At 39.5% G+C, this 26,217-nt stretch overlaps 1 protein-coding gene across 1 annotated transcript in view; it reads right to left on the reverse strand.

Moving 5' to 3' along the window:
* Positions 1–11,823: 11,823 nt before the first annotated feature.
* Positions 11,824–26,217, reverse strand: part of Man2a1 (mannosidase alpha class 2A member 1) — a 173,520-nt gene continuing 159,126 nt past the window's right edge. The window contains exons 21-22 of the mRNA XM_004625404.3: positions 16,288–16,398; positions 11,824–14,582 (exon numbers count right to left, since the gene is read on the reverse strand). Coding sequence (XP_004625461.1) covers positions 14,430–14,582; positions 16,288–16,398 — 264 coding nt within the window. The 3' untranslated portion in view covers positions 11,824–14,429. The remainder of the gene's footprint in view (positions 14,583–16,287; positions 16,399–26,217) is intronic.

The raw sequence follows: 26,217 nt of genomic DNA on the forward strand, positions 1-26,217 counted from the left end.
CGTGTCTCCCAGTTATGAAGGCTGGAAATTGAAGATCAAGAAGCCCGCCTGGTAGCATTCTGTGAGAGCTTGCTCTTTGCCACATGCAAGCCAGCTTCTCCACGATCTGCCCGTGGTGGGGCCATGGGAGTGTGGGGGAGGTGAGCTCTTTGGTATCTCTTTACATAAAGTTATGGTCCTTCACAATGATTCTACCGTCATGACTTCAATTTGACTAACACACCCAAAGATCCACCTTGAAATATCACATTGGAATTAGTGTTGTCATGTATGGAATTTGGAATGTGGAGTTGATTTTTAAAATATGTTGATATATATAGCATCACATTTTCTACACTTTATCTATACACTAGGAAAATATGAGTGTTCAGTTTCCTACATCGCATCCATTAGCATTTTATGGCTAATTAGTCTATTCTTTAATTACCTGACAAGTAAAATATTAGAGTTCAGATTCTGCTTTGCATCTATTTGATTATTAATGATGATAAATACCTCATATGTCTATTGATGAACTAAATATATTTTTTTCTTTTTCTCTTTTCTTTTTTTTTTTTTTTTTTTTTGAGGTACCGGGGATTGAACTTAGGACCCTGTGCTTGCCAAGCAAGCATTTATTCTACTGAGCTATCTCCCTGGCCCTAAATATATTTTTTCATTGAGGATTTCCCAATACATATATTTGATCAAAATTTTATGTTAATATTTTCTCATTGATTTCCATGAATTTCTTACAGAGATGTCACATTTCATTCACTCATCTACATCATATGTTTCCCTCCATGCCATCGAGGCTGAGCCTTTCTAATACTCACTGTATTCAAAAGTACTTGTTCAATGTGGACCCTCACTTAGGGGATCCTAAGTTCCACAGAATCGACGCTACTTGTCTCATTGTATTTTGCTTCCAGCACTGACTGGAGTACTGGGGGCACAGCTGATTTCCACAAAACGTTAGCAGAATAAATTGGTCAGTAACATGTATTGCAAACATCGTTTTTATTTTTAATTTTATTGAATCTTTGACAACACTATTTCCAATTTTGATAAGCAAATTTTTCTTTAAAGCCCCCAAGTTCATAGCATACACAGAAAGTCCACCTTTAATCTTTAATGATTAAAATAATTCTCTTGTATCTTTTCTATTGTATTTATGGTCTTTTATTGTCAATTGGATCTTTATTGTACAAATCATTTGGTGTACATTTTTTCATCCATTTGAGGCAGATGCACAATTTTGTGTTTCTCCTTATCAGATCCTTTATTTATTGAATGATAACCTTTTTACCGTCAATGTAAAGTACAATTTTTATTATATTCTATGTAGGAGATATACATATATAGGAATATTACATATATATATATATATACATATATACACATGATAGATAGATGATAGATAGATAGATAGATAAATAGATAGATAGATAGATAGATAGATAGATAGATGTGTTTTGGTATGTGGTATAAGATATCTAGTTTTCATTTTTATTTTTTGTTCTTCTCACATAAGAACATTTTCCAGGTAAATATAGTTTTGATTTTTCAGCTCTCTGTTGAATCCAACTCAGTCATTCCCTACAGAGTAAGTGAATAAGCAAAGCATTGAATCAGGGAAAATTATCTTGCAATCTGGCTTTCTTCATTAGTTCTCTGGCTTTAAGCTGCACAGCTTTAAAAGATCTATAATCATACCTGTCTGACCCACTTCACCAAGTTATTGTGAGACTAGGGAGAAAAAAATTGATCTACATATTTAAAGTGCTCTAAAAATTAAGTTACCGACAAGTGAAAATTATTCATAGTCCCCATTAGTGACAAGTATCCAGCGATTTCATCTTGAGAAGACTTTACTCAAATTGACTGCAACTCGATGAGCGGTGCTCTGTTGTAAATGGAAGCAAGTCACTGCAAACACCCGCTAGTTTTTATTCCAAGAGTGTTCCACACCGCCAGTGGGTAACTCCTCCCACAAAATAAAGCAAATACTGAAGTTCTCCCCCAGTTGTGTCCCTCCAGTACCTTGGCACCTACTCGTCTGTCAGAAATCCGCACAGTCTCTCGGGCTTTGTTGTTCAGAGGGTCTAGACTCTCCGAGGCTCGCATTCTCCACATGGCTAGTGGGACTGATTGGGGGAAGGCATTCCTAGAGTTCTGTTAGTTTCCTGAGGTTACTGTAATGAATTACCACAAAGCACATAGCTCTAAATAACACATACTTACTGTGTCATCATTCTGGATGCCAGAGGTTTGACATCAAAGGACCCACCATGCCACACACACTCTGGAGGATCACAAGAGAGCTGCCCACGCCTTCTAATTTCTGGCAGTGCTGGCATTCCCTGACTTGCCGCCATGTCCCTCCCGTTCCTGCCTCAATGGTCTTGTTGCCTTCCATATCTGTATTTTCTTATTTTGTGTCTTATATGCATCAGTGAATTTAAAGACTTGTCTGGATAATTCAGAAAAACGTAGTCTCTAGGTCTTTAACTTAACCACTTATGTGAAGGCCCTGTTTCCAAATAAAGTAACATTTACAAATTCCAGGAAATAGGCAATGGATACATCTTGGGGAACCACCGCTCAACTCACATCAAGCGCCTCATATCATAGGAGGATGTAAATAAAACGCATTTGTGGTGCTTCAGCAGCTTGAGACCCACCTAGCCACAGCTGCTATTAGCTAAATGGAAGCTCATTCTCAAATCATAAGCTTGAAGTTCTGAAATTCTGCTGTTCCTAAAATATACATGTAGCTTCTCTAGATTCAAACTTGACTGAAGTTGTATTTTTTTTAAAAAAGATACATATTTAATTACCTCCTTCCTGCTCCCACTCCAAATCTTCATGTTCCAGTAGAAAACACTCCAGATAGCTTCATCAGCCTGACACAAGCTTCTAATTTCAAACCACCATGATGCATTGTAGAAGGCAAAGCTCCCGCTGCCAGCCTTTCCACCACATCCGCTGCTGGGTCGGGGGTGGCCTGGGTGCCTTGCCAGATCCGCTGCTGGTTGGGGGTGGCTCAGGCATTTCTGTCAGGGAAATCTTGGTTTCTTCTAAAGCCATCTTTCTCCCTAATCTTTCCGAGCAAATCTATACCAGGGCTGATTTTTAACCTAGGTGCCGTAAGATTCCTCTTGCTCCAAGGTCATTTCTGTCATACAATAGGAGCGGACTTCCTGTTCCTAAGATCCTGGGGTTGCCGCTGGGGAGCCCCGTGCTTGTGCTCCTGCGCTCAGGATGCTGACTCACAGGCTGAGCCGCAGCAGTGTTCACATCGTCCTGTGAGAACTTTTCCTATTAACCGTTAAATCGGGCCTTCAACCTTCTCTAAGGAAGCTTCAAGCACTTTTTTTTCAGGCTTAGGTTGTTTCAGGGGAAGGAAACACTGGCATTTACAAAAATAAAGCAAAACAAAAATAAGATCTTGCATTAAGCAGATCATTCTATTCCAATCCCCCAACACCCAAAGGTGTCACAACCAAAACACGGAGAAGCAGGCTTGCAAAAGGTTATTTGGAAATAGCTGTAAGGGTTGCCATGGAGAATCAGTTAAAATACACTTTATTTCATCTGCTAAAACAACTTTTTGCAAACCAGAAAAAGTGTTTAGGAAACCTTCTAATTTGGAAAGTTGGCAGAGTGGCTTCAATTAGTAGACCAGAAAAAAAGATTTTTTTAGGAGGTTGAGTGACTTATCCAAGGCCCATAGGAACTTCTGACAGAATTAAGGCTCGAATCCAGATTGCCAGGTGCCAACGCAACACTGTCTCCATTATTGCTGCCACATTTCCTTCTCTTTTATAATTAAAATATTCCTGGAAGTGGCAACTCTTAAGGTTTCTGCCTAAGGTGGAAGAATAGCGTTATGGACCTTGACTCTACACTCGTGAAGTCAGCATTTTTTCTATAAGAGATCCTTCATAAATACTTTCAGCTTTGCTAGCACTAAGGTCTACATCAAAACTATCATCAATTCTGCTTTGTAGCCTCAGAAAATATGAAAATAAATGGTGCACCAGATTTCAATAAATCTTACTTTTCACTCTAAATGTACTATTTTTACTTTTACAGTTACTTCAAGTTTTTATTTTTTTTTATGTATTTGGTCGCTATAGGTCTCACTATGCAGCTTGGACTCATAGTGATCCTCCTGTTTTCAGCCTCCCCAGTGCTGGGATTACAGGCGTGACCACTAGGCCTGGACTCTATGGCCAGCTCAGCCCACCCTTGGGGGTGAGGGGGGCTGGTGTGGCATGTGGTGCAGGGGATTGAACTGTGGTCCCTGCGCTTGCCTGAGTTTGCCTAAGCAGGTATTTTAGCTATCTTGCTGGCCCCCCCCCTTTTTTTTTTGTACTGGGGAATCAAATTCAGGACCTTGTGCTTGCCAGGAAGGTGCTTATTTCATTGAACTATCCCCAGCTTACAGTTACTTTATTTTTTTTTATTATTATTATTATTTTTTTTTTTTGGCGGAGCCGGGGATTGAACTCAGGGCTTTGCGCTTGCCAGGGAAGTGCTTATTCCGCTGAGCCATCTCCCTGGCCCTTACAGTTACTTTAAAATGGCGGTACAGCACAACCACTGGCATACAGAGGATTGCGTGGTTATTGACCTTCCTGGCAGTCCCTCCACACCTCACTGCTTTTGCTCTGGCTTCTGGACTTTCCTAGTGCTGCCTGAGCACTGTACTACTGTACACTACCACACCACACAGTAAGCACACAGCAGCACAACTGTGACAATGTCTGCCATACACATGAGCTACTTCAGCCTTGTGATTGGTTCACATTTATTAACGTTCACAATGTGAGACCTGTAATTATACAGATAGCAATGGGCTAGTTTGGGCTTTTAGACTCTAGTTTTTAGGCTGTTAGATTAAGGTTAGAGTTCAGTCTACCTTCATTTTCCTGTTCTGTGAAATGGGTATAACAACAGTATCTCCTTTATAGGGTGACTATGAGAATTAAATGATAAAAGATATACCATATATTTATGCCTAGCACAAAAGACGTTTTCTATCGTTGTCATTATTGTATTTGACTTCTTACCATGCCTTTGAAAAATGAAGAGGAACAAGAAATCAATGTATAACAATCCTCTCTTTACCTCTGCTCTCAAATAGACAAATCAAGATTCACAGAAAGCTATCAGCCCCTCCTTCTCTTCAGACTTCGTCAGGTAACTGACTGTCACAGCCACACAGATGGCCAGTTCAGGCAGTGCTCCCAGGAGTTTGCATGGCTGAGGCATTCAAAGCCTTCTCCTTGGAACTCTGGCAAAGTATGAATTTCTGTATCTTCCTGGCTCTTTCATATTGGGTGCACCACCAGGTAATTGTCTTTTTCCACAGAAAATAGCATTCACTTTCACTGTGTATTTCTGTAGACTTCAATGAAGCCAGGTGCAATGTTTCAAAGGCCAGTCATTTTTGCTAGTACTACCCGGCTTTTTAATGTTTTCTTTCTCATTTGACATTTTGTTCTCCAAAGAGCTCTATGTTCCCTATGGTTTAATGTATGTCTAGGTGTCCTGCTAAAGCCTTGTGTGTTCAGGGGTGAGCTTCAGGAGCGGACTGGATCACAGGTGCATGATGCTACGACACCGGATTATGGGTAGGGATCAGCTCCTTGATTTGCCGCTGTGATGTTGAGGTGCGGCCTGGGAGCACATAGGTCACTGTGTGTGTGGCTGAGAGCCTGGAGCATGCTGCTTCTTGCTGGCCCTGCCATGGCCTACTTCTCTGGGTGCTGCCCTTCCACCACGTTAGCCTGCCTTGGAGTCAGTGGACTAAAACACCAGCCTCTACAAACAGTAAGCTAAAATAAGCATTCCCTCCTTTCATGAGTGAGTACGGGGTGTTTCGTCTGAGCAACAACAAAACCTGTGCCTGTCTCAGCTGCAAGAACTGGGGCCTGCGTCTGTGCCAAATCCCGTGAAACTCTTTCCATTGTGCAAATGGTGCAATTCAAGAGACAGTGGCCTGGTCTTTTACCTAATGTAGTTTTCACTGAATTATAAAACCTTATCATTATTACATTTCAGTGACACAGGCCCACGGGATTGCAATATGACAAGGTTCTACTGAATGTTAAAATAATATAGAACCCTTTAAAACTAAAAGTATTTTAATAATGTCCCTCATTAATTCTTTAACCTCTTATCTGGGTGACAAATATTCCTGAGTTTATGGTTGACAAATTAAACCCTAGAGACAGTCCAGAAATAGATTCACTGTGAACTAATGAAACTAGATTAGTGCCTTATAAAATTATTCTCTCTAAGCTTAGATTAGATCCAACTATTTCACTTATAAGCTGCATTGTATTATTACAGAATTCCGAAGTCACTAGGTTCCTATATAAGAAGCGTACTTTTCATAATTGCCTGAATGAAGTGTCACGTGGCTACAATGAAAAAAAAAAAAAAAAAGCAGAGACTCACACGTCCTTTCCTTCACAATTATTAAGTGGTTATGTGTAGTTCTAACAAGGCATCCTGAAAGCTATATCCATGCTCTTTTCATCTTCTTAAATGTTTTTACAAATTAAATTTGTGTGCAGCACTATTTTTATCATAGAGTTCAAGTCTAGATTAGTTCTTCGACAAAAACATTTCTAGCCTAACTTCCAATAATTGCTGTTCACAAAATCTGAGCAGATATGAGAGTTCTCGGTTTTGTGCCAGGGGTGTCAAGCCACTCTCCTCTCCTGCGATTCCGCTGCTGACCCATGTTGTTTGCCAGCCTCACAGAATCCCCCAGCCCCTTTCCTTCCTACTTGGTCATGCTAGATGAGGGAGGGTCTCCTTCCTGTGCTCCTACAGAATCTGTCATTTGTCCCACTACTGCGACCCCTGTGCTCTCACATCTCAGGGCACCTAAGCTCTTTCAGAACCTCTCCTACAAGATAAAGAGCAGGAGCCGAGCACAGGTACACTGCCAAAATGACAAATTGAGCTAACATTTATTGACTGAAAGCACAATGCAAAATTGAAAACTGATTGCTCTCAGGCTCTATTAAAGGAACCCCATAAATTCAATGAGGATGAATTTGTAGATCTTACTTAAGAAAATAGATTTTTAACTTAAAAATAATCTTATTAACTGCACTTAGAAAAATTCATTTAGGAAGTCAAAATAAATGAGTCAAACCTTTTTTTTTTTTTTTTTTTTTTTTTTTAAACTGGGTAAACTCACTCCCATACAGCCAGGGTGAAATGGTTTTCTTTCCTGCAGAAGACAGGGAAATTCACTTCAAGAAGGGCAAGCGATCCGGGTCTTCTGTTCTTGAAGGGAGCTTTAGACCCAAAGACTTCTCTCTCACTTCGGGTCATGCTTTGAAAGCCAACGATGAGGGTTCTGTTTGGCTTTCTGAAGAGTTTAACACATCCAGACCAGAGATACGTTTTGCTTGCTAATGCTGCCACTAGATCGGGGACCAGAAAATGAGCCCCGAGGCTAACCTGTGAATAATAATAATAATAAAAGTTGCTAGCAACCTACAGCATGAAAGCCATAAACACTGGGCTGCATATGAACCCTTCATGTGTCCTCTGACACAGCACTATTTCAATTTCCCTCCTTTGGAGATTCAGAAATTCACAGTCCTTCAATGATGAAAAAAAAAAAAAAAAAAGAAATCTAAGTCCCAGTAATACTGACACAATTAGTGAACCTACTCCACAGAAGCTGGCTGCCGCTGACTCAGGATACCACCTCTGGCCTGTCATCTCTTAACCTCTGGCTTTCAGTAGACATTTGGGAGCTCCTTGTGTGCGCGCAGGAGCCAGCTGCCCCGACTCCACATAGGAGTCAAAACAGGTGCTGAGTGTATGGGTGCAGGTAAGCGTGATTCCAGGCATTTTCCTAGTACCTACGTCCTTGATAACTTCAGTTTTAAAATTCCTTCTTCCCATATATGAGTAAAACCTTTTAGACCAAGACCAAAAAGAAACAAATGAAAAAAACTACTTGACACATAATACATTAGGCAGGGTTTTATTCAAATTTTTGAGGAAAGTGTGCCAAGTGGTGAGGTCAGAGAGGACAAAGAATTAGTCACTCAGGTGCACACATCTGCAGAAGAACATGGTGCTGGATCAGTGGGGACAGCCCAAGAATGTCAGCTTAAGTGTTCTATGCTCTGTGTAACATTAATAATAAATTTGAAATTGCTTAAAAGTAAAGTGGCTTATTTTCATTCATCAAGAAATTCAGAGGGCCAGCCAGATAGCTCAGTAGACTAGACTACGTGCTTAGGCAGACTCAGGAACTGGGGTGTGCAGCCCCCACCCCCAGGGCATGCTGAGATGGTGACTGAGACTGGGCATGGTGGCGTGTGCTGTAATGCCAATACTTGGGAGGCTGAAAATAGGAGGAGCACTACGAGTCCAATCTGTATAGTGAGATCCTGTAGACTCTGTACTAAATACATTAAAACAAGGGGAAAAACAAAGGAAAAAAATATAAAGAAATTTAGAATTGGTTCACTCAGCAACTCAGCGATTAGAGACCTGCGTGCTACTCGTTTCACTCAAGCTTTAATCAGCAGACTGTTGCTCTCAGGTTTGGCCTTGCAAAGCTACAAAATGGTTGCAACAGCTCCGGCAGCATCATCTCAACACTGCCGTGTGAGGGAAAGATGTTCTCCCCTTTTTAAGAGCCAGGCAGGAGGATCTCAGAAAGTCTCAATCAATTTCCCATGATATCTCACTGGCCAGAATTGTATTATGTGTTAATTCCCAAATCAATTAATTGGCCAGGAGAAAAAAATTAACACAAACACTTTAGACCAATCAAGTTTCACCCTGAGGTTCATGGCTACCCAGTGCTTGAAGAAAAGAGTTTTATTAAGAAAGAAAAATTGAAGGACCACTGCCCTTGGTTGGTTAGTTGTAGCATCTCCCATCCTGTCCTTTATGAGGATGAAGAATACAGCTTGACATAGTTGTGTTTGTTTCTGACTGGGAGAGGATTTTGAACAGGGAGACAGGAACAAACAAATATGATTAATGTATCAGGGATTTTGCAGCTTTTATTTTGAAATCATGCCATTGTTTCATCATTTACACGTGTTACCCATATGATTCATTTGTTGGACATATATTTCCTGAACTCCTCCTACTTGAAGGGGAGGCTGTAACTAAACAAGATGGTGGGGCTCTTAGGAGCTTCCATTCCTAGTGAGAGTATCTTCTCACCTTACTTCCCATTTGGTTCTACTATGAGGGGAAGGAGCAAGATAGGAAGATATTTCAGGGTAAAAGACAAAGAATAGAAGTGGGTGTGATAAATTAGCTGGTCAAGTGGGACTCTTGAGGTGACATTTGGGCCAAGGCCAGAAACACAAAGGGAAATCTGCCGTGAGGAAATGAGAGTGAGCCTCAGAAGAAGGGGCGAAGGCCTACAAGGAGCAATGTTACAGAGACTCACGCAAACCTAGACTACAGCGGCAAGAAGAATGAGAAAACAAGCTGCCTAGGATTGAAAGGATTTCTTAAATACAAGCAATAAAGGACCAGAGCAGGTAAGGCTTTTTGAACATGGCCCAAGTTTATAAGTTATTTCAAGTGAAATGGGAAATGGATTTTCAATAGGGAAGAACCTTTCTGTTTACTTTTACCAGCTTACTCTGGCTACTGTGTGAAAAGAGAAACTAGGGGGCAGGGCTGGAGGCTGGCAGCTGTTGGGAGACAAAGGCAGCAGTACTGGTGCAAGGTTGTTTGGAACTGAGTGTAACCCCTGCACCCCCCCCCCCCCCGCAGAGAACGTAGACTGCATGACTTAATTACTAAGAGTCATTTAGAAAAGCTGAGCAAGAAAACAGAGGCATACTTCTCGGAAAGGGTCTGGGAGTTCAAGGTTCTAACAGGTAACACTTGTGGTCTCCACAGGGGGAGCAGCACATTTCTAGCAAATTCTTGACTTCAACTTCTCTTTTCAATTGCATGTTCTTCTGTGTTCCACATCACATATTCCAGGGCTCTGGTCCAGTAATCACATGCTGCTTTTTAAACTGAATGATGATAAAATTCAGTTCCGTAGCTGCACTAGCCACATTTCAAGTGTCCAAGATACATGTCTAGTGCCTACCACACTGGATATACATGTACGTGTGGAAATTCTCCTTTATCAAACAATTGTGTAGGACAGCTATGCTTCAGACAGAAGAAACTATTTCTAATTTCAAGGTTGTGCTAAAGTTGTTACCATGTTATCATTTTTCATGATCTTTACTAGAGACTCATATTGTTTCTACTTGATAAAATCAAATTAATCTTTTAAGAATTATGGCAAGTTTAACTTTTAAATAGGATATTTCCTAAAAATCAACTTGGGTGTGCTAGAACACTCACTGCCTCCTTTAAAATTAAAATATATGTTTTCGGCTTTCCTGAGAAACACAGTTCTACTGTATTGTGTCTGCCAATCATCCAAAGTATCCTAGTATAAAAATCCCACTCCCCTGCAGAAGGAATATAAAAACTCTGCCCATTTTACCTGAGTGAGGGGTGGGACAGTACCGGACTTTTCAGCCATGTGCCCTTGTGAGTCAGCTTAACATACTCTGTATCTTAGCCACAGCCATCCGTCATGAGCCAGGAGACAGCTAATGACATCAGTCACTGGGCATCTCCTGAAAAAAAATTAGACAAGTGCTATCTTTCCACTTTGCTGTCTAAAGATACATGGATTCATCTGCATTTTCTGGTGGCCACCCTGTCGTGCAATGGGAAGACCTTCCTGAGAACAAGGCCGATTCAGGTGAAAGCAAAGCCAAGGCATAGCCACATCCTTGGTGATGCCTCGTATGTGGATTTAGCTGAATCTGAAGTGCTCTCTACCTTCGAATGTGACTGGGGACAATTTCTAACTTGTGCTGAAGTCAGTTTGTATTGATGAAGTTTTGCCCATTACAGCCTCTTTTAAGGCACTTGTGCCATGCTTAGATACGCGGTAGCAAGATGGAATGAGCTAACGCTCTTACTTTCTGATCTACCTGTTCAAAGTCATGATTACTCTTATTTGGCTTCATATCGCAGATCCATAGGATGCATTGTGATCATATGCTCACCTAAACTTCTTGCCAGTTTTAATATTCATTATAATACACTGATACTCAAATTTTATGTGGACAAAATTTTCCTTACTGTATTGCTCAATGAAATTTACTTTTATCAACTACTCTAAGTTTTTACATTTCTGTGTATATATATTAGAAGTTCATTAATTACTGCCTAAGTCACCCACAACATGCCCATACCTCCTAGGTGGCATCTACTTATCTCCATGTGTGGACCTCCAGAATGTTGGGCTTACACCCTCACCCACTTCCCAGGCTTGAAGCAATCTATGAAAGCAGCAACAGTTGTGTATGGGAGGGGGCAGCAGGGCTAGGGGGAAGGAGTGCCCCAAGATTCCATTCTTTCCACCTGTCTAACCTCCTGGATCAACCCACTAGCCTTTGCTTACACCTCACCTTATCTTTGTCCGGCTCACACTGTCTATGAACTCTGACCACAACCCTTCTTCCTCCTAACCTGCTCAGAAAGGCTCTCCAGCACAGCAGCTGGGTAGGTTCCTAGTCTCCAACCCTGAAGTGCCCAAACTCAGATAAATCCCACCACTATGCTTCTGTTGCCAGCACTCTAAAGGGTCTTTTCAAATGAGAACTGGACTGAGGAAGGAGGCATTCATTTACAAAGACACAAAGGCTAGGTCCTCACTACTCCATCCTAATCCCTGGTTATATTTTAATAAACATTTTAATAGATCTGTTTACAAAATAGGATTAAGAACTATTCCAGATGACCACGCACAGGATAAGATTATCTTTTATTAGAGATCTTATATTACATATTCCCAAAAAGATATAAAATCTTCCAAGAGAAAATATCAAAACCTGTTGATTTCAAGGTGAGCAAAATAATCAAAATGAAAGTAAACATTTGCTTCTAGACAAAGGAATGTGGAAACATTTCAGCGCAAGTACAACAAAGACATGGGAAGATAATTACAATGTTTTACAACATATTTTACAGTATTTTGTTTTAATCAGTACTTGCAGAAAACAAGGATGCTAAGTTCTTGAACAATGCAGTTATAGCTGCAAATTAAAATTTCAAAAAGGAAGGGGATGGGGAGGGAGAAAACACAGTGAGCCGCTCAGTCAGTGAGCCTCTGCAACACCATATGTGATAAAACCAAACCAAATATGCCACCAGGATCACAAACACAGGACATGGTTTAAATGTGGGTTGGAGACACTTAAATTATTCAGTCAGTTCTTGACCACAACCCAGAGCAAAAGCATCCTCTCTTCATTTCCCTGATGAAGTATTCTAAAAGTAACCTTAAAAAGCAGAAACTTGCTGGTTAAAGAGAATTTCTGCTTCACCTATGAACAGTTGGCGACAGCACACAGACTAAAACCTGGACCAACGGACACGATCCATCTCAAACAACCGAAAGTGGCAAAACCAGTTATTGCATCGGATTGTTCACTTCATTTGATCAGAATCTGTAGAGTAATTAAGCATACCCACTTAGCCACAGGACACAGTCAACTCCCACAGGAAGGCAGACATTGAAGATGCAACAAACACACCGATCTGATTCCTGGGATTTGCCTCTGGCAATCCGAATGTCTGTCGATGTCTACACAAAGGAAGTGGTTTTGGATGTTGTTCTATTTTTCAGTTGTTTATTTCCCCCCAAATGAGAGGGAAACATGTTTATTGCATGAAATTACCCTCTTGTAATATCTTTACCAACACTGGTATTATTTCCTTAATTATTAAAGGCAGAGGAATTTATAAATTTAACATGACAGTATAATATTAGGAGCTGCATCTTGAGTGAAAATCCATAAGATAACCAGACGTGATGAAACAGAAATGGTCTTCAGGACTCTCTAAGGATGTCAGAATGACAAGAGGTAAGTGGAAGTTTAAAGTCAGATATTACTAAATTTAATAACATGACTTCAAAACTGTACATAGTCGAAGAATCCTTTCTATGCTGAAAGTGAATATTATAAATGCTGCTAATGTTGTGGTTATTTTAATATTAAGGAAACAATGATCCCAGAAATTTTATTAGAAGTACTGTAATGGCACATGGGCTTAGCACAACACTTTGAGGTTAGAACACGCAGACATTTGGAACTGACTGAACAAACGTATTTACTAAGATACATTATGAAGAGCTACATGTAAATTGATTTCAAAACAGGGTCTATTTTAAAGCATTCTTTCTTCAATATGGTTAACTACTGTGAAGTGGAAACAGTATCTGGATTTTGCATGTTACAAAATCCTTGATTCAAGTTGCAGTTTCCTTGGCAGCAGCATATTTTAATTAACAATATTTTTCTTTCTTGTTTTGTTTTCTGACATTTCAGTACATTCAAATAGTCAAAATGTTTAGAGTTACACCACCACAAATTTAATGAAACAGATCAGAATGTGGCCAGCATTGTCAGGCGAAAATTACACAGTTTATATATCATAGAAAGTACCTACCCCTGCCCCAACCTCCCAGTAGTCCCCCTTTCCCAAACAGTAAAATGGACACCAAAAGATTTAACAAGACTTATAAAAAAATAAGGCACATTTATTTTGATATGGTAATTTTAAAATAGAAAACCCCATCTCAGAACACCTGTATTCAAATGAGCTGTGTAAAAAGACACCTTGTGGTACCGCAAAAGAGATTTACGGTACCTATGGAATTGCTTCTTCTACGTTAGTGACAATGGAATAAATTGCACCTATCCCACACTGTCAAGTAATCAAAATATGTCTCTTTTTTTCTCTACTGTTGAATGGTTCAAAATCAGGTATATCTGGAAATATAAAGAAGAGTCAAGAGGCTCATTAGAAAAAAGATGTGAAAATCAACTATGTTTATCAGAAGGGTCGAGGGATTGCACTTTTCCACAGATTTCAACACACAACATTTTTGTAACTCTTATGCATGATTGCAACCGTTTTGGCCATTAGCTATTACTCACCAACCTGTTATTCAATTTTGGTCCGATGGGTACTTTTGTAAAACTAATGAAGGATCAGAAGCACAAATACTTATAATGATCTCTTTGCAACCCCCAACATAAACATAATTAGTTAGCATTTAACCTGAGATACACTCTGTTGAGAGGTTGTCTTTAAACATTTCTTCATTTGTGGCATCAATTCACTGATAGTGGTAGTTCATGGGAGGAACTTTATAAAAGGAAAAGAAAAAAAATCCTGGTTGATAGCATGGCTTTTTTTTCTTTCTTACTTAACTGGTTAAAAAAAAAATCACATAATTCATGTTCTCACAGTAGTCAGAAGCTAACATGATGTGTTTCCTTATTGCACGTCAAACCAAGAAAGTTACAAAAGCCAATGCTTCTCAGCTGAACTCGGAGTCGGGTTCACCTCAACCGGATCCGGAATGTGCTGATTTCCATGGGACTCAAGCTGATCTCACTTATATTTTGGGCGTCTGGAGGTGAATGCATCAAGGATAATGATGAAGGTGTAAGACTTTCAATAGTAAACTTGTTAAAAATTTTCTGTACCAACATCTAAAAAATGACAAAAAAAAAAAAAAAAAAGTAAATTTTGAAGCAAGATTAGTAACACATCTGTACATTAAAACAATAGTGTGAGAAGGAGTGAAACAGTAATTCTTTTGTAAACAGTAATAGGGAGAGAGAGCAGTTAATCATGTATAAGCTCACTCAAATATAAAGACTGTCTCTGGAGGGAAACAGGAAACTGATTTAGGCTGTCAGTAACTTTATTTATTTATTTATTTATTTATTTATTTATTTATTTATTTTTGCGGTACCAGGGATTGAACTCGGGATCTTACACTTGTCATGTAGGCACTTAAGCCACTGAGCTATATCCCTGGCCTGGTAACTTCATTTTGAATTGCTTCTGTAATGCTTGTACATTTTGTCCTGCACAGGGGTTACTTTTTCAACAAAAGAAAGGACAGCTACATACCAACAAGCTTTAAAAATCCTTGGACTCTTTCTGTCAATAGCACTAACAATGGTGGTTCTCAGTCACTTTTTCCTGTTTAATAATTAAAAGACAGGACATAAGCCCTTCTTATTGTAAAGGCTCATGAAATTCTATGTCCTCCTCTACAGGCTGGAGGGCATTTGGAAAACAGCACTCACCACTGCCCTATCATTCTAATATATCTCTGTATCACATAACCCCCTTAAAACTCAATGTCTCCATGCTTCAATGCTCACTAACAAGTGTACTCAGATCACTAACAATAAGGTAGAGAACAAATGTAATGGGAAAAAAAGCTAGTGCTTTTTGGCATTAGTTCCATGGAAGACAAGGTTTTAAAAAAAAATGGAGAAGGTGAACTATCCAGTAAGATTGGGGCCTTGACTGATTTTCTCTTCTTTGCAGACCTTGCACACATGCTCATTTTTGCAGCTGGGACAGAGTCAGTGGTCTCGCTTTGGTGCATCTCTTGCATTTTCAAAGAAAGCTGGGCCTGCTGAGGTGTCTGGTGGGGCAGACCTGTTTGTGTGCTCAACCCAGCCTGGCTGCCTGCTCTAAGTCACAGCTTGCTCAGTGGCAGAGGCAGGTGACTGGAGATTTGTTTCCTTCCAAGGAGAGACTTAATGAAAATGCCAGCAAGACCAATTGAACAGAAACCAAAAATAGGCAGCCGGCCAGGAGTGTTCAGACTGAGGATCTGTTTGGCTTGCACAGATTGACTCAGATGCAAATCTGGATTAATCAGAAAACCTAGACATACATTTACTTCCCAAAAGGAATCAATTGATTAGAAGGCTGTACAGCTGTCTCTGTCGTCATGATCGTAATGAGCACCATCTCAATGATTATGCCATCATTTCCTTATTATTGCATTAGGCATACACTAGTCAAGCTGGTCTCAGTTTCCGCAGGCCTTGGGTTTACCATGACTGGACTAGGTGGGGTGTGAGCATGTGGGATCCAGAAAGGAATAAAAGAGGAGAGGGGGGATAGACTCTGTACAAGTGATGGAAAGCCAAAGACAGCAATGAGCGTGACACCCGAGGGTGTGCAGGCTCCAGCCAAGCATCTTCATTTAGACACACACAGGAGAAAGAAGGTGGAGTGAATGCTTTAAGATGGAGGGACTTAAGTTAATGTTCAGGCTAAGGCAAATGCCAGTGAAGAGGCAATGAAAGAGTATTTGTTGGGTTATTTGCAGAAAGTGAGGATTTTAAAGCATTTTAACTTGACCATAAAAACAACCTCTCAACTTACCTTTCCCTGAGTAGTGGAACAAAGCAGCCCCGTGTCTCTGCTAGGAAACTGGCAATCAAACCCTATCCTGTGGAGGATCAGGGCCGCCTCATCAGAATACCCACTGCCCACCTGCAAAGAGCAGAACGGCAACGTTAGAGCCAGTATTGTGGATACCGCATATACCACCGTCTTGGTGTCTGTATTCCCAGGTTCACTTAGCAAGGAAGTTAGGCAAATCCAACTCTTTCCAGGCTGTCTGTTGTACCCTCTACATAGTACATATCTCCCTCCATCCCCACTGAGCCAGGGGACATTAAGTTCCAAGGTTACTGGTTAAACCATTTTATGCCTTTGTTTCCCCCATAGTTCCTAAAGGTTTAGGTTTCCTTTTGTTCACATATTATATACTGTCTTACCAAAGTTTTCTCAAATAGAATATTTTGGTTTTTTATATTGAATAAATTGTACCTGACTATACTTTTTTATCTGGTCACTGAGTGCTATGTCATCTCTTAAAATTGAAACATGCTTCTTTTAAATTTTTGCTAACTGTATTAATATCCTTAATCTTCAACATACTGGTTCATTATTTTTATACAAGAGACATTTAAATCCAATTAGTTATGCTTATCACTTGTAAGGCCACCCCCATTTATTAGCTTGATGTATCATTTAAATTGACATTATGGAAACTACACTTCCTGGGCAGAGATAAAGAAAAATATCAAGCATAACCAGGCAGTTATGAAGATACTATGTTTATATTTTCTTGCTATAAAATTTATTGCATCCATTTAAATAATATCATGCACAGTTCAGGTTTTCTACTATTTTAAATTATAATTATCTTAATACATTTTATGTTACCTAAAGTGGAAAGATGTTTATGACAATAAGCAAATCAAATTAAATATCCTCGGAAAATTTAAGAAATGTTATTATTCAAAGGAGAGCCTTTTAACACTCAACAGAGATATGGTGATAAAAATGGTCCTTTCTCCTTTCTCTGGCCATAGAGAAAAGACAGCCAAGCCCTTGATCATCACTGGAGAATAAGATTTTTTAATATACTGCAGAGAGATCTTCTCTAAATAGCTGTAAGCATCGTTACCACTGACTTGATTTTAGTGTGCTTGAAGAGCTCAAAGCTGTCCTCACCTTAAACTCTTGGCTTACACAGCTTTACTACATTATGCTGTTTCACACTGTTACTTTGCTAAGGTTTTGTTTAAAGGGAGAGAAGAAAAAACTCATTTTAAGGAATTCTGAGTCACCATAGGACCACCTGACAAACAGCAAGTTTAAATATGATAAAAATGTCTACTGAAATTTCAACGAATGTCACCCTCACTGAATAACACAAAAAATAGCATGCAGGAAAATCCTTCATCTCATAATATACATAGATGTCCAGAAGAACAACAATGAAAACTCAGTCACATGGCAATTCTGGGTGAGCTCTCTGTTTTTTTTCCCCCCAGTGGAAATTGAACATGGGACCTTGGGCTTGCCAGGCAGGCGCTTATGACACTTGGCTATCACCCAGGTCACGTGGCAATTCTGAAGTCTGGGAACAGTAACTAATTTTAAGTATCAAGAGTTTCATTGTAAAATGGAGCCAACGAGTGTCTACTTCTTTATACAAGGACATTACGTGGATTAGCCCGCTGAAAATATTTTATCCAGGGGCCTCACAGAGCCTTGTAGGACTTTAGTGATTAGTACAAAAGCTGAAGAAAGAAATGACTGGTTGAGAGCCATCTGAGATGCTTTGCAATTTATCAGCTACCAATTTCAGCAAACCCAGGTTTTCCTTTTCAATAAAATGGAAAAAATAAAAATAAAATAAAATAAAATAAAATAAAATAAAATAAAATAAAATAAAATAAAATAAAATAAAATAAAATAGCATAAGAAGGACCTGGTCCAATGTCTGCCACCCAGGATGCCTTACTTAGTAAATTAGCTATTAGCATTTCTATCAAATAAATATTGGTGATTATTTTCTAAAAGTTTAATAAACAAATTAAACAGTATCCTTAAATTCTTATTCATCCATGTCCTTTACTGACATTGTAATGTCATAGCTAAAGAATCAGAGAATCCTTACATTACATGCCTATAGCTGTTCATCAACACCATACCAAAATCCTTATGTGGGTTCTCAGGTTAGATGGTTTCTGAATTATACTCCGTTTAGAAGCACTTGTCGTGACTAACCTGAAGCATTTGGCCATTCTGCCTCACTAGACCACCCTGAAAAGCCACTTGACAGCAGGCATTGCTAAAATCGCCACAACACATTCGCTCTTCAAGTAATGAATTCTTAAGACAAAAATTGACTTTGGATTCTACGACACATTTAAACCAACAACATAAAAGTAGACATAAAGTCATAAAAATTAATTTTTACCAATAAAAATGTTGCACTTCCTCTAAAAACTAAAAGTATTTCTGTAAGGACTAAATGCAACAGCAATCATCTTGTCCAAGTTTTAAAAATCTAATATTCATGAAAGTATCAGTTTTTCAAGCAAAAATACCTGAGGCAAAGCAACAGTTTTTCCGATTCAAAGTCTGTCTAGACATTTTATTTCCAAGAAAACTGTTTCTCAAAGTAGAGAAACTGTGAATTTACTTGAATATGCATGCAGGAAAACAGACACCTTCCAGCAGTCACCCTACCGGCTCTAGGAAGTAAATAGATGCTCTCAGAACTGTTTTTACACTCACTACCACACAAGGAATCTCTGGACCCCAGAAAAGAAAGGAACTGTGGGGGGGAAATTTGACAACCTGTGAAGTTGTTTCATGCACCGTACTAGGTAACTGCCTTCCTAAAACAGGTTAGGTCACATGTGAGGCCTAATTGCAGAAGACTGAGGAGTTCAGAAGTCACAGTGGATTCCATTCCAATACCTCTTCCTGGAGACAAAACCAACCCCTCACTTTAGGTGAAGCTACAAGGCCCTTCTGGCAGAGTGGTGGCGTATGGGGAGCAGGACGTGATTTACAGTGAACCGCCACTTAATGCAGGGCTTGGAAAAAACTGGATTAGAGCAATGTTTGGGTCCCATCAAGGAACCAGTTAGGTGATGTGGGAGAAATTAGTAAGTCTCTATAAATTCAACAAAGTAGGAGTAGGTTAGACACCCCACAAATCCCTCTGAAGATCAAGGGCCAAGCCCAGTGACAATCACAGTAACTGCCAGTATGTGCCCAGCCCTTGCTGTGTGTAGAAGGCTTGTAGAAGGCTCTTCATTAATTCATTTTATCTCCCAATAACCTTTAAGACAGTGAAGGTGGCTTGCAAGTTTGCATCAAAATGTTAAGTGCTCGGGAAAATCCCCATCATAAAATGCCTTTATTCTCAAATAGCAGGGATCACTAATGATCCTTTTTCTCACACAACCTTTTCCCTTCAGTAGTCAGCATATCCCTCCTTGGATGTCTTATTACTGAACAGAGATGGATGGGGCAGTCCTCAGCATCTTCAGCACTATCCTTCCCTGTTTGTTCATATGAAAGAGGCAGAATAACGCTCTTGGAGTCAACTGGTGGTGCCACTCAATACTTCCACTTATGGGCTGTGCGACCTAGAATGTGACCTATCATCTTTAGCTGTTCGTTTCCACTTGTATAACATGATGAAGGTACTGCCTACCTTGCTTCTGGAGAGGCAGCTTAATCTTATCCATCCACATTTGTGACTTATAGTAGATACATTCACCATGGGCCCTTGGTACAGATACTTATTACCCCTTAATCTTTTTTACTTTCTCTCCCTGCCCTACCTTCTTCTTCTCTCCCTGTTCCAAGATCTCTTCATTGTCTGCAAAAGCTCTACCTCACTGTCTTGATACCCTCTCTTTTACTTTGCTCTTTATTTGTATTTTGCATTTCTCATAAAAAAGAAACCATGGGCTATTTAGGCTTATGTGTCTGATTTATACTACTTAACATTACGCTGTCAAGGTGCATCCATTCTCTTTCAAAGGACTCAAGTTTGTCTGCTGTCTATATGTCAGAATTTGTGTGTACATTTCAGTGTGTTTTATCCATATATGGAGGGACAGATATGTTACTGCTAAGATTGAGCTACTACGAGCTGTGCTGCTATAAATATGGACATGTGGGTATCACTCCAGCAAGATATGTTTGTCTTTTTCAGGAAGATACTCAGAAGGTAAAATAGCTCGGTGGAATGGGATTTCTATTTTTAGTTTTTTGAGGAATCTCCATATTGATTTTTGTAGTGGTTGTATAATGCCAGCAACAGCAAATAAAGATTCCTTATTCCCCAAAGACTCACCAGCATTTGTGGATTTTTGGGTTCTTGATGATAGCTGTTCTTTCTGGTGTAAGATGGAATCTCAGCGTTTTGATTTGCACTTCTCTAAAGGTAACAAATGCTGAACATTTTGTCATGTACGTATTGGCCATTTGTACACATAAACTCATCTCAACTGCACACTTTTCCATGGGTCTTTTATTGAGGGGGTTTAATTTTTTTGAGTTCTTTATATATTCTAGTTATTTGTTCTCTGAGTAGTTGGGAAAAAAATTCCCATTATGTAGTGATCTCCTTACTCTGTTGGTTATTTTCTTTTCTGTGTAGACCCTTTTTAACTGGGTATAATCCCATTTGTTGGTTCCTGGTGTTATTTCTTGGCAGTAAGGGTACTGTTCAGAAACGCTTTGTCTCTACCTATATGTCTACATTTCCTATTTTATCCTCCAAATTGGATGTGATGTTTGTCTTTCTAATGACTTGCTATATTCTATTTGCAGTATCTTGTTGAGGATTGCTGCATCTGTGTTCAATGTGGAGACTGGCATGTAGTTCTTCTTTGTGAAATCTTCATCTCGTTTTGGTACCATGGTAATGCTTGCTTTGGGGATGAGTTTGGCAGTACTCTTTCCCTATCAGTTTTACTGGCTCACTGGCATTAGGTCTTCCCTGGAGTTCTGGCAGAATTCTGTAGTGAATCCTTTAGGTCCTGGGCTTTTCTCTGTTGGCAGAGTTTTTATTACTCTCTTTTGTTGCATGGTACTGATCTGTTCAGAGTTTTTATTTCTTGGTACAATTTTGGTAATTCATGTGTATCTAGGAATTTCTTCTTTTTCTAGGTTCTCCAACTGGAATATATGTTACCAAAATAGTTTCTTACCGTCCTGCAGATATTGACAGTACTGGTTATGCTTTCATTTTTTTTTTTTTTAAGAGAAGGTCTCACTATGTAGTTCAAGATGGCTTTGAACTCACTATGTAGGCTGGCCTCGAACACACAGTGACCCTCATCCTGAGTGCTGGAGTTACAGGAATGCACAACCATGCCTGGCCCACTTCTTTCTTTCCTAACTGCACTGATACAGGATTCTTCATTCCTTTTTTTTTTTTTTTGACAAGTTTGGCTAAGACTTTAGGAATCTTTTTTTATTCTTTCAAAGAACCAACTCTTTGATTCACTGATCTTTTGTACATTTAGTCTCTCTCTCTTTTTTTTTTTTTTGTTAATTTCCAGTCAGGTCTTTAGAATTTCTTTCCTTCTATTAATTTCAGATTTGGATTGCTCTTGTTTTTCTTTTTTTTTTTTTAAATTTATTTTATTTTATTTATTTGAGAGAGAGAGAGAGAGAGAGAGAGAGAGACCAGCTCAGCCCACCAGGGGGCAGGGCTGGCTGGCATGTGGTGCTGGGGGATTGAACCGCGGTCCCTGATGCTTTTGCTAAGCTTGTCTAAGTAGGTGCTTTAGACCACCAAGCCATCTCTCCAGCCCCGCTCTTGTTTTTCTATGACCCTCCCGCCCCCCGCCCCAAGTACCTCATTGGGCTGTCAGGTTCTGCTCAATTCTTTTACTGTGTGTATTCACAAGTAGGACCTTTCCTCTTAGAACTGCCTTTCTTGTCCCATCAGTTTTGTCATACTGTGTTTCCACTGTCACTTGAGTCTAGGAACTTTTTTATTTCTTCAGTGATCTGTCAATTATTTAATAATGCATTGTTTAATCTCTATAGATATTTTCACTGGTTTCTTTTGCTGGTGACTTCCAGCTTTATTCCCTTTGAATCTGACAGTGTGCAGGGGATTATTTCAACTCTTGTATTCACGTAAGCATGCTTTATGGCCTCAGATTCTATTTTAGAAAAAGTTCGGGGTACTGCTGAGAAAAATGTCTTCTGCTGTTGTTGGATTAAACACTTTGCAGACACCTGTTAAGTCCATTTGTTCAATGGCATGGTTTAACTCTGTTTCCTTGCTAAATTTTTGTCTATGAGTTCCCTGTTACTACTGCACTGCTGTCTATCTGTACTCTTATGTCCAGTAATCTTATCAAGTTGGAACCACCTAACATCATTGCTATTTGGTGCACAGACCTTAAAGTTACCATCACTTCCTGTTTAGTTGCTCCCTTTACCAGCATGCAGTGGCCATCTCTGTCTCATCTTATCAGTTTTGACTTGAAGCATAACTTCCCTTTTCTAGTTAAATGTATACATCCTTAAAAACATTTTGCTGCTTGGGCTCTCCCTGTCGGTATACTGGATTCGTCCACGCATTCTTAGTAATGCTGGTTTCATGATCATGCATTTCTTTAGGATTTGTCATGAGAAATCTTTATAGTCCTGCGAATCACTAAGGCTCACTTTGCAGGGTACAGAAGGTGGGCTGACTTTTTTTTTTTTTTTTTAACAAGGGCTTGAAAAACTTCACTCCATGCTTTCTTATCCTTTGAGGATCATGCTGAGAAATTCCCTGCAATTCTGATATGCTTGCCTATGTGTCCCTCTAACAGCTTTTGGTATTTTCTCCTTTTTGTGTAATTTCTGGAATTTTGATCACAATGTGTTATGAAGTTCTCTTCTGATCCTAGACACCTGAAGTTCTTATAGTTGGATACTAAATTTGTCCCCTAGCTTTGGAAAGACTTCTGCTAGAATTTCTGTGAATAAATGATTTTATACCTTTTGAGCTGTCTTCTGATTTTTTCATTATTCCTACAATTCTGACTTTTGAGTCATCTACCAGCTGCTGGATCCAGCTTGCACACTGTCTTTTTGTTTTCAGGATACCACAGAGTTTATGATCTACCACCTCCACCTTTTCTTCCATTTTTGATACTCTGTCCCCATATTGTCCAAATCTGCTACCCAAGATTTCTATCTAATTTCTCCTCTCTTATATTTCTTTTTTCATAATTTCTAATTATTTACTAAACTGGTTATTCCTATCATGCATTGTCTTGTTTAAATTGATGAGTTTGTTTCTTAAGCTTGTAAACATCTTATTATAAGATCCTTTAATAAAAATCCTCTTTAGGCATCCTCTTCATTTTGAGCTCTTCTAATATTTTGAGTACTCTGCTTTTGAGTTCTTTCCTGTCTTTCTCCTCTTCAGTATCTGTGAGATGAGATTTTGTTGAATTAACGGTTTAGGGAAGTGTCTGGTTGCCTTGCTTTCTCGTATTTCTCTTTTGTTGTTGTGGGTTAAAGATCAGGTAGGGCATAAATACTCCCACTATTGGGTAGATGGCCTTAGTTAGAACCTGTTCCCCTGATACCTTCTACTGTTTGGTTATGGTCTGCTATTTACATCCTATTGAAACCTACTCAGCATAGTATCTGAGGTCTCACTTTCTGACTTCTTTTTGGGGGTTATGTTTGTGGAGACAAAGCCCTCCTTTTTGGGATCCAGGGTAAGCACTGCAGACTGTTTTGTTCTTTTCTCTGCACTGTCCTCAGGGTCTCCCAATTTCCAGGTGTTTCTAGCTTTCTTGTGTGGTCCTTCTTGATGCCTGCAACACTTTTCCTTCTTTTCTTTGCTAAGTTGTTGCTTTTCAGGTGTCACCTTTCTAAGCGCAGAGACTGCGAGATGCAGCTGAACTTTATTCCACTCTCTTCCTCCCACTGTAGGAACTTCAGGCAAGGTTCACCTAAGCCAGCAAACTGGGTGGTGCACAGCCAATTTCAGCCATGCTATTAAAAAAAAAAATCTGAGGAACTATTAACAAAGTGTATAAGGAATATAAGCCAAAGAAACTGCAAGATGTACTTCGGCAATAAAAGGCAATTGTTTCTAATTTATAAAAAAAAAAAATAAGCCCAGTAGTTTTACTGCACTGTCAGTAGCCGTCATGGCTGCTCAGGACTGAGTTACCACAGTTGGGACTACTACATGCCAGACATTCAGTGGGGGACAAACACCCCAGACCTGCTCTAAGCACCTTGCAAACCTTACTGTGCTCCTGAGCTGTTACCAATGAGGAAACCAGGATTCATAAGCACCAAGTGACTTGTTTCAACTTACAGGGTAGTAAGCAGAAGAGGCACATGGACAGGCTGGTGGCCTGATGCTGCTTTCCACAGATTCTGTTCTTTTCATAGATCCTTTTTCTGGCCTTTGCTCTATGTCTGCACAGTGCTCACAGCAAGCTATCCAAGAGGGGAAGGATGTGGATTCTTTTGGATGTAATGTAACAAAATACTTAAATTACGACTTTTATGGTTAATATGTTCCACTAGCTTGCACCACTGGTGGTACATGCCTGACCTTTCCTTAGGCATGCGTTAGCACTGGTGGTAGAAGTGGTACAGTCCTGCATAGGAAAATTCATGTATGTGCTACCGGTGGCTCAAGCCACCCAACAGCAAGACACACAAATTACATCCCAGTCATGATATGGTAAAGGATGAAAAGTGGGACTACTTGATTAACGACAGCGGCAGAACTCAAACCATGGTTTATCAAAATACGAATCAATTCACAATGCAAGGTTTGGAAATTATACTTTCTACCCATCTACCACTTAACCACCATCCACTTCTCTCTGCTCGATGAGATCAAAGGCCATTCTGAAAATTATGTGTGCACTTAATAGCATCTTCTAAAGAAAGGAACAGTGACTATTCCCCTAGAAGCAGATGAACACTTCAGGTTAAGAGTGCTGCTGCCCTCTTACTCCAAAAGAAACTTGGTTTGTTAATAACATGGTGACCATAACTCAGTAGCCTTTTGGAAAATGCAGTAAACATTATGTGTACATCCACTGTTTTACTGGGGGAACACCCATAATTATGTCCATATTCTCCAAGAGTATCATGACCTACTCTTTATGGATTTCAAAGGTACACAGACTTAGGCATAATCAAATATGTGGTAGGAAAGCTTTTCCAATCTCCTAGACCCTTGGAAAATTCCTCACGCCATTCATCTTCAGTGTATTTTGACAGCTGGAAGGGTCAGAAAATTACCTCCTTCATTATATAAGTTCTCGAACAGGAAACAACCAGCAGAAATTAATTTTTCAGGTCACTCATTAAAATGTCCACTGAATGTCATCATTATACTGTTTTGATCAACAGACTAAGATGACAGAAAGGGAAGGTACATGACTGTTCTCCAAAATGTACAACAAAGGATATTTTTTTTCATAATTTTCACCTTTCTTGAAGCTAGAAAGATCAATAAAGCACCAATCAATTTTCATAAGAAAGGCAAAACAAAGTAAAGACCTTAAACTGCTTTTCTAAGAAAGAGGTGACATAAGTAAGCCAGAGAGAAAAGCTTAACTGAAAAATGAAGCTGACACCAAAATGACTGATTAGCTATTTGTAAGAAAACACTAACTACAAATCAAAATCTCAGAGAAGGAAGAGTTAAAATGTTCCTTGGTTCATAAACACTTTTGTTTGCAAATGATGTGTTTTGCAAATCAAAATACGTTTTTATATTTTTATTTGAAAACTCTGCATGGGGTGACAAACAGACCGTAGCCATGTATAGACACACAAACACAAATGTGGTCATCTTTCCCAAAATTGTAGAAAAGATTAAATTTGTGAACCAAGGTATGATTTTGTGTGTGTACATGCATGTGGGGGGAGAGAGGGGAGGGAACAGAGGGATGGAGGGAGAGAGGGAGGGGGGAGGGAGAGAAAACAAAATTC

This window comes from Octodon degus, unplaced genomic scaffold (genome assembly GCF_000260255.1).
Source record: "Octodon degus isolate 3935 unplaced genomic scaffold, OctDeg1.0 scaffold00009, whole genome shotgun sequence".
Taxonomy (NCBI): domain Eukaryota; kingdom Metazoa; phylum Chordata; class Mammalia; order Rodentia; family Octodontidae; genus Octodon; species Octodon degus.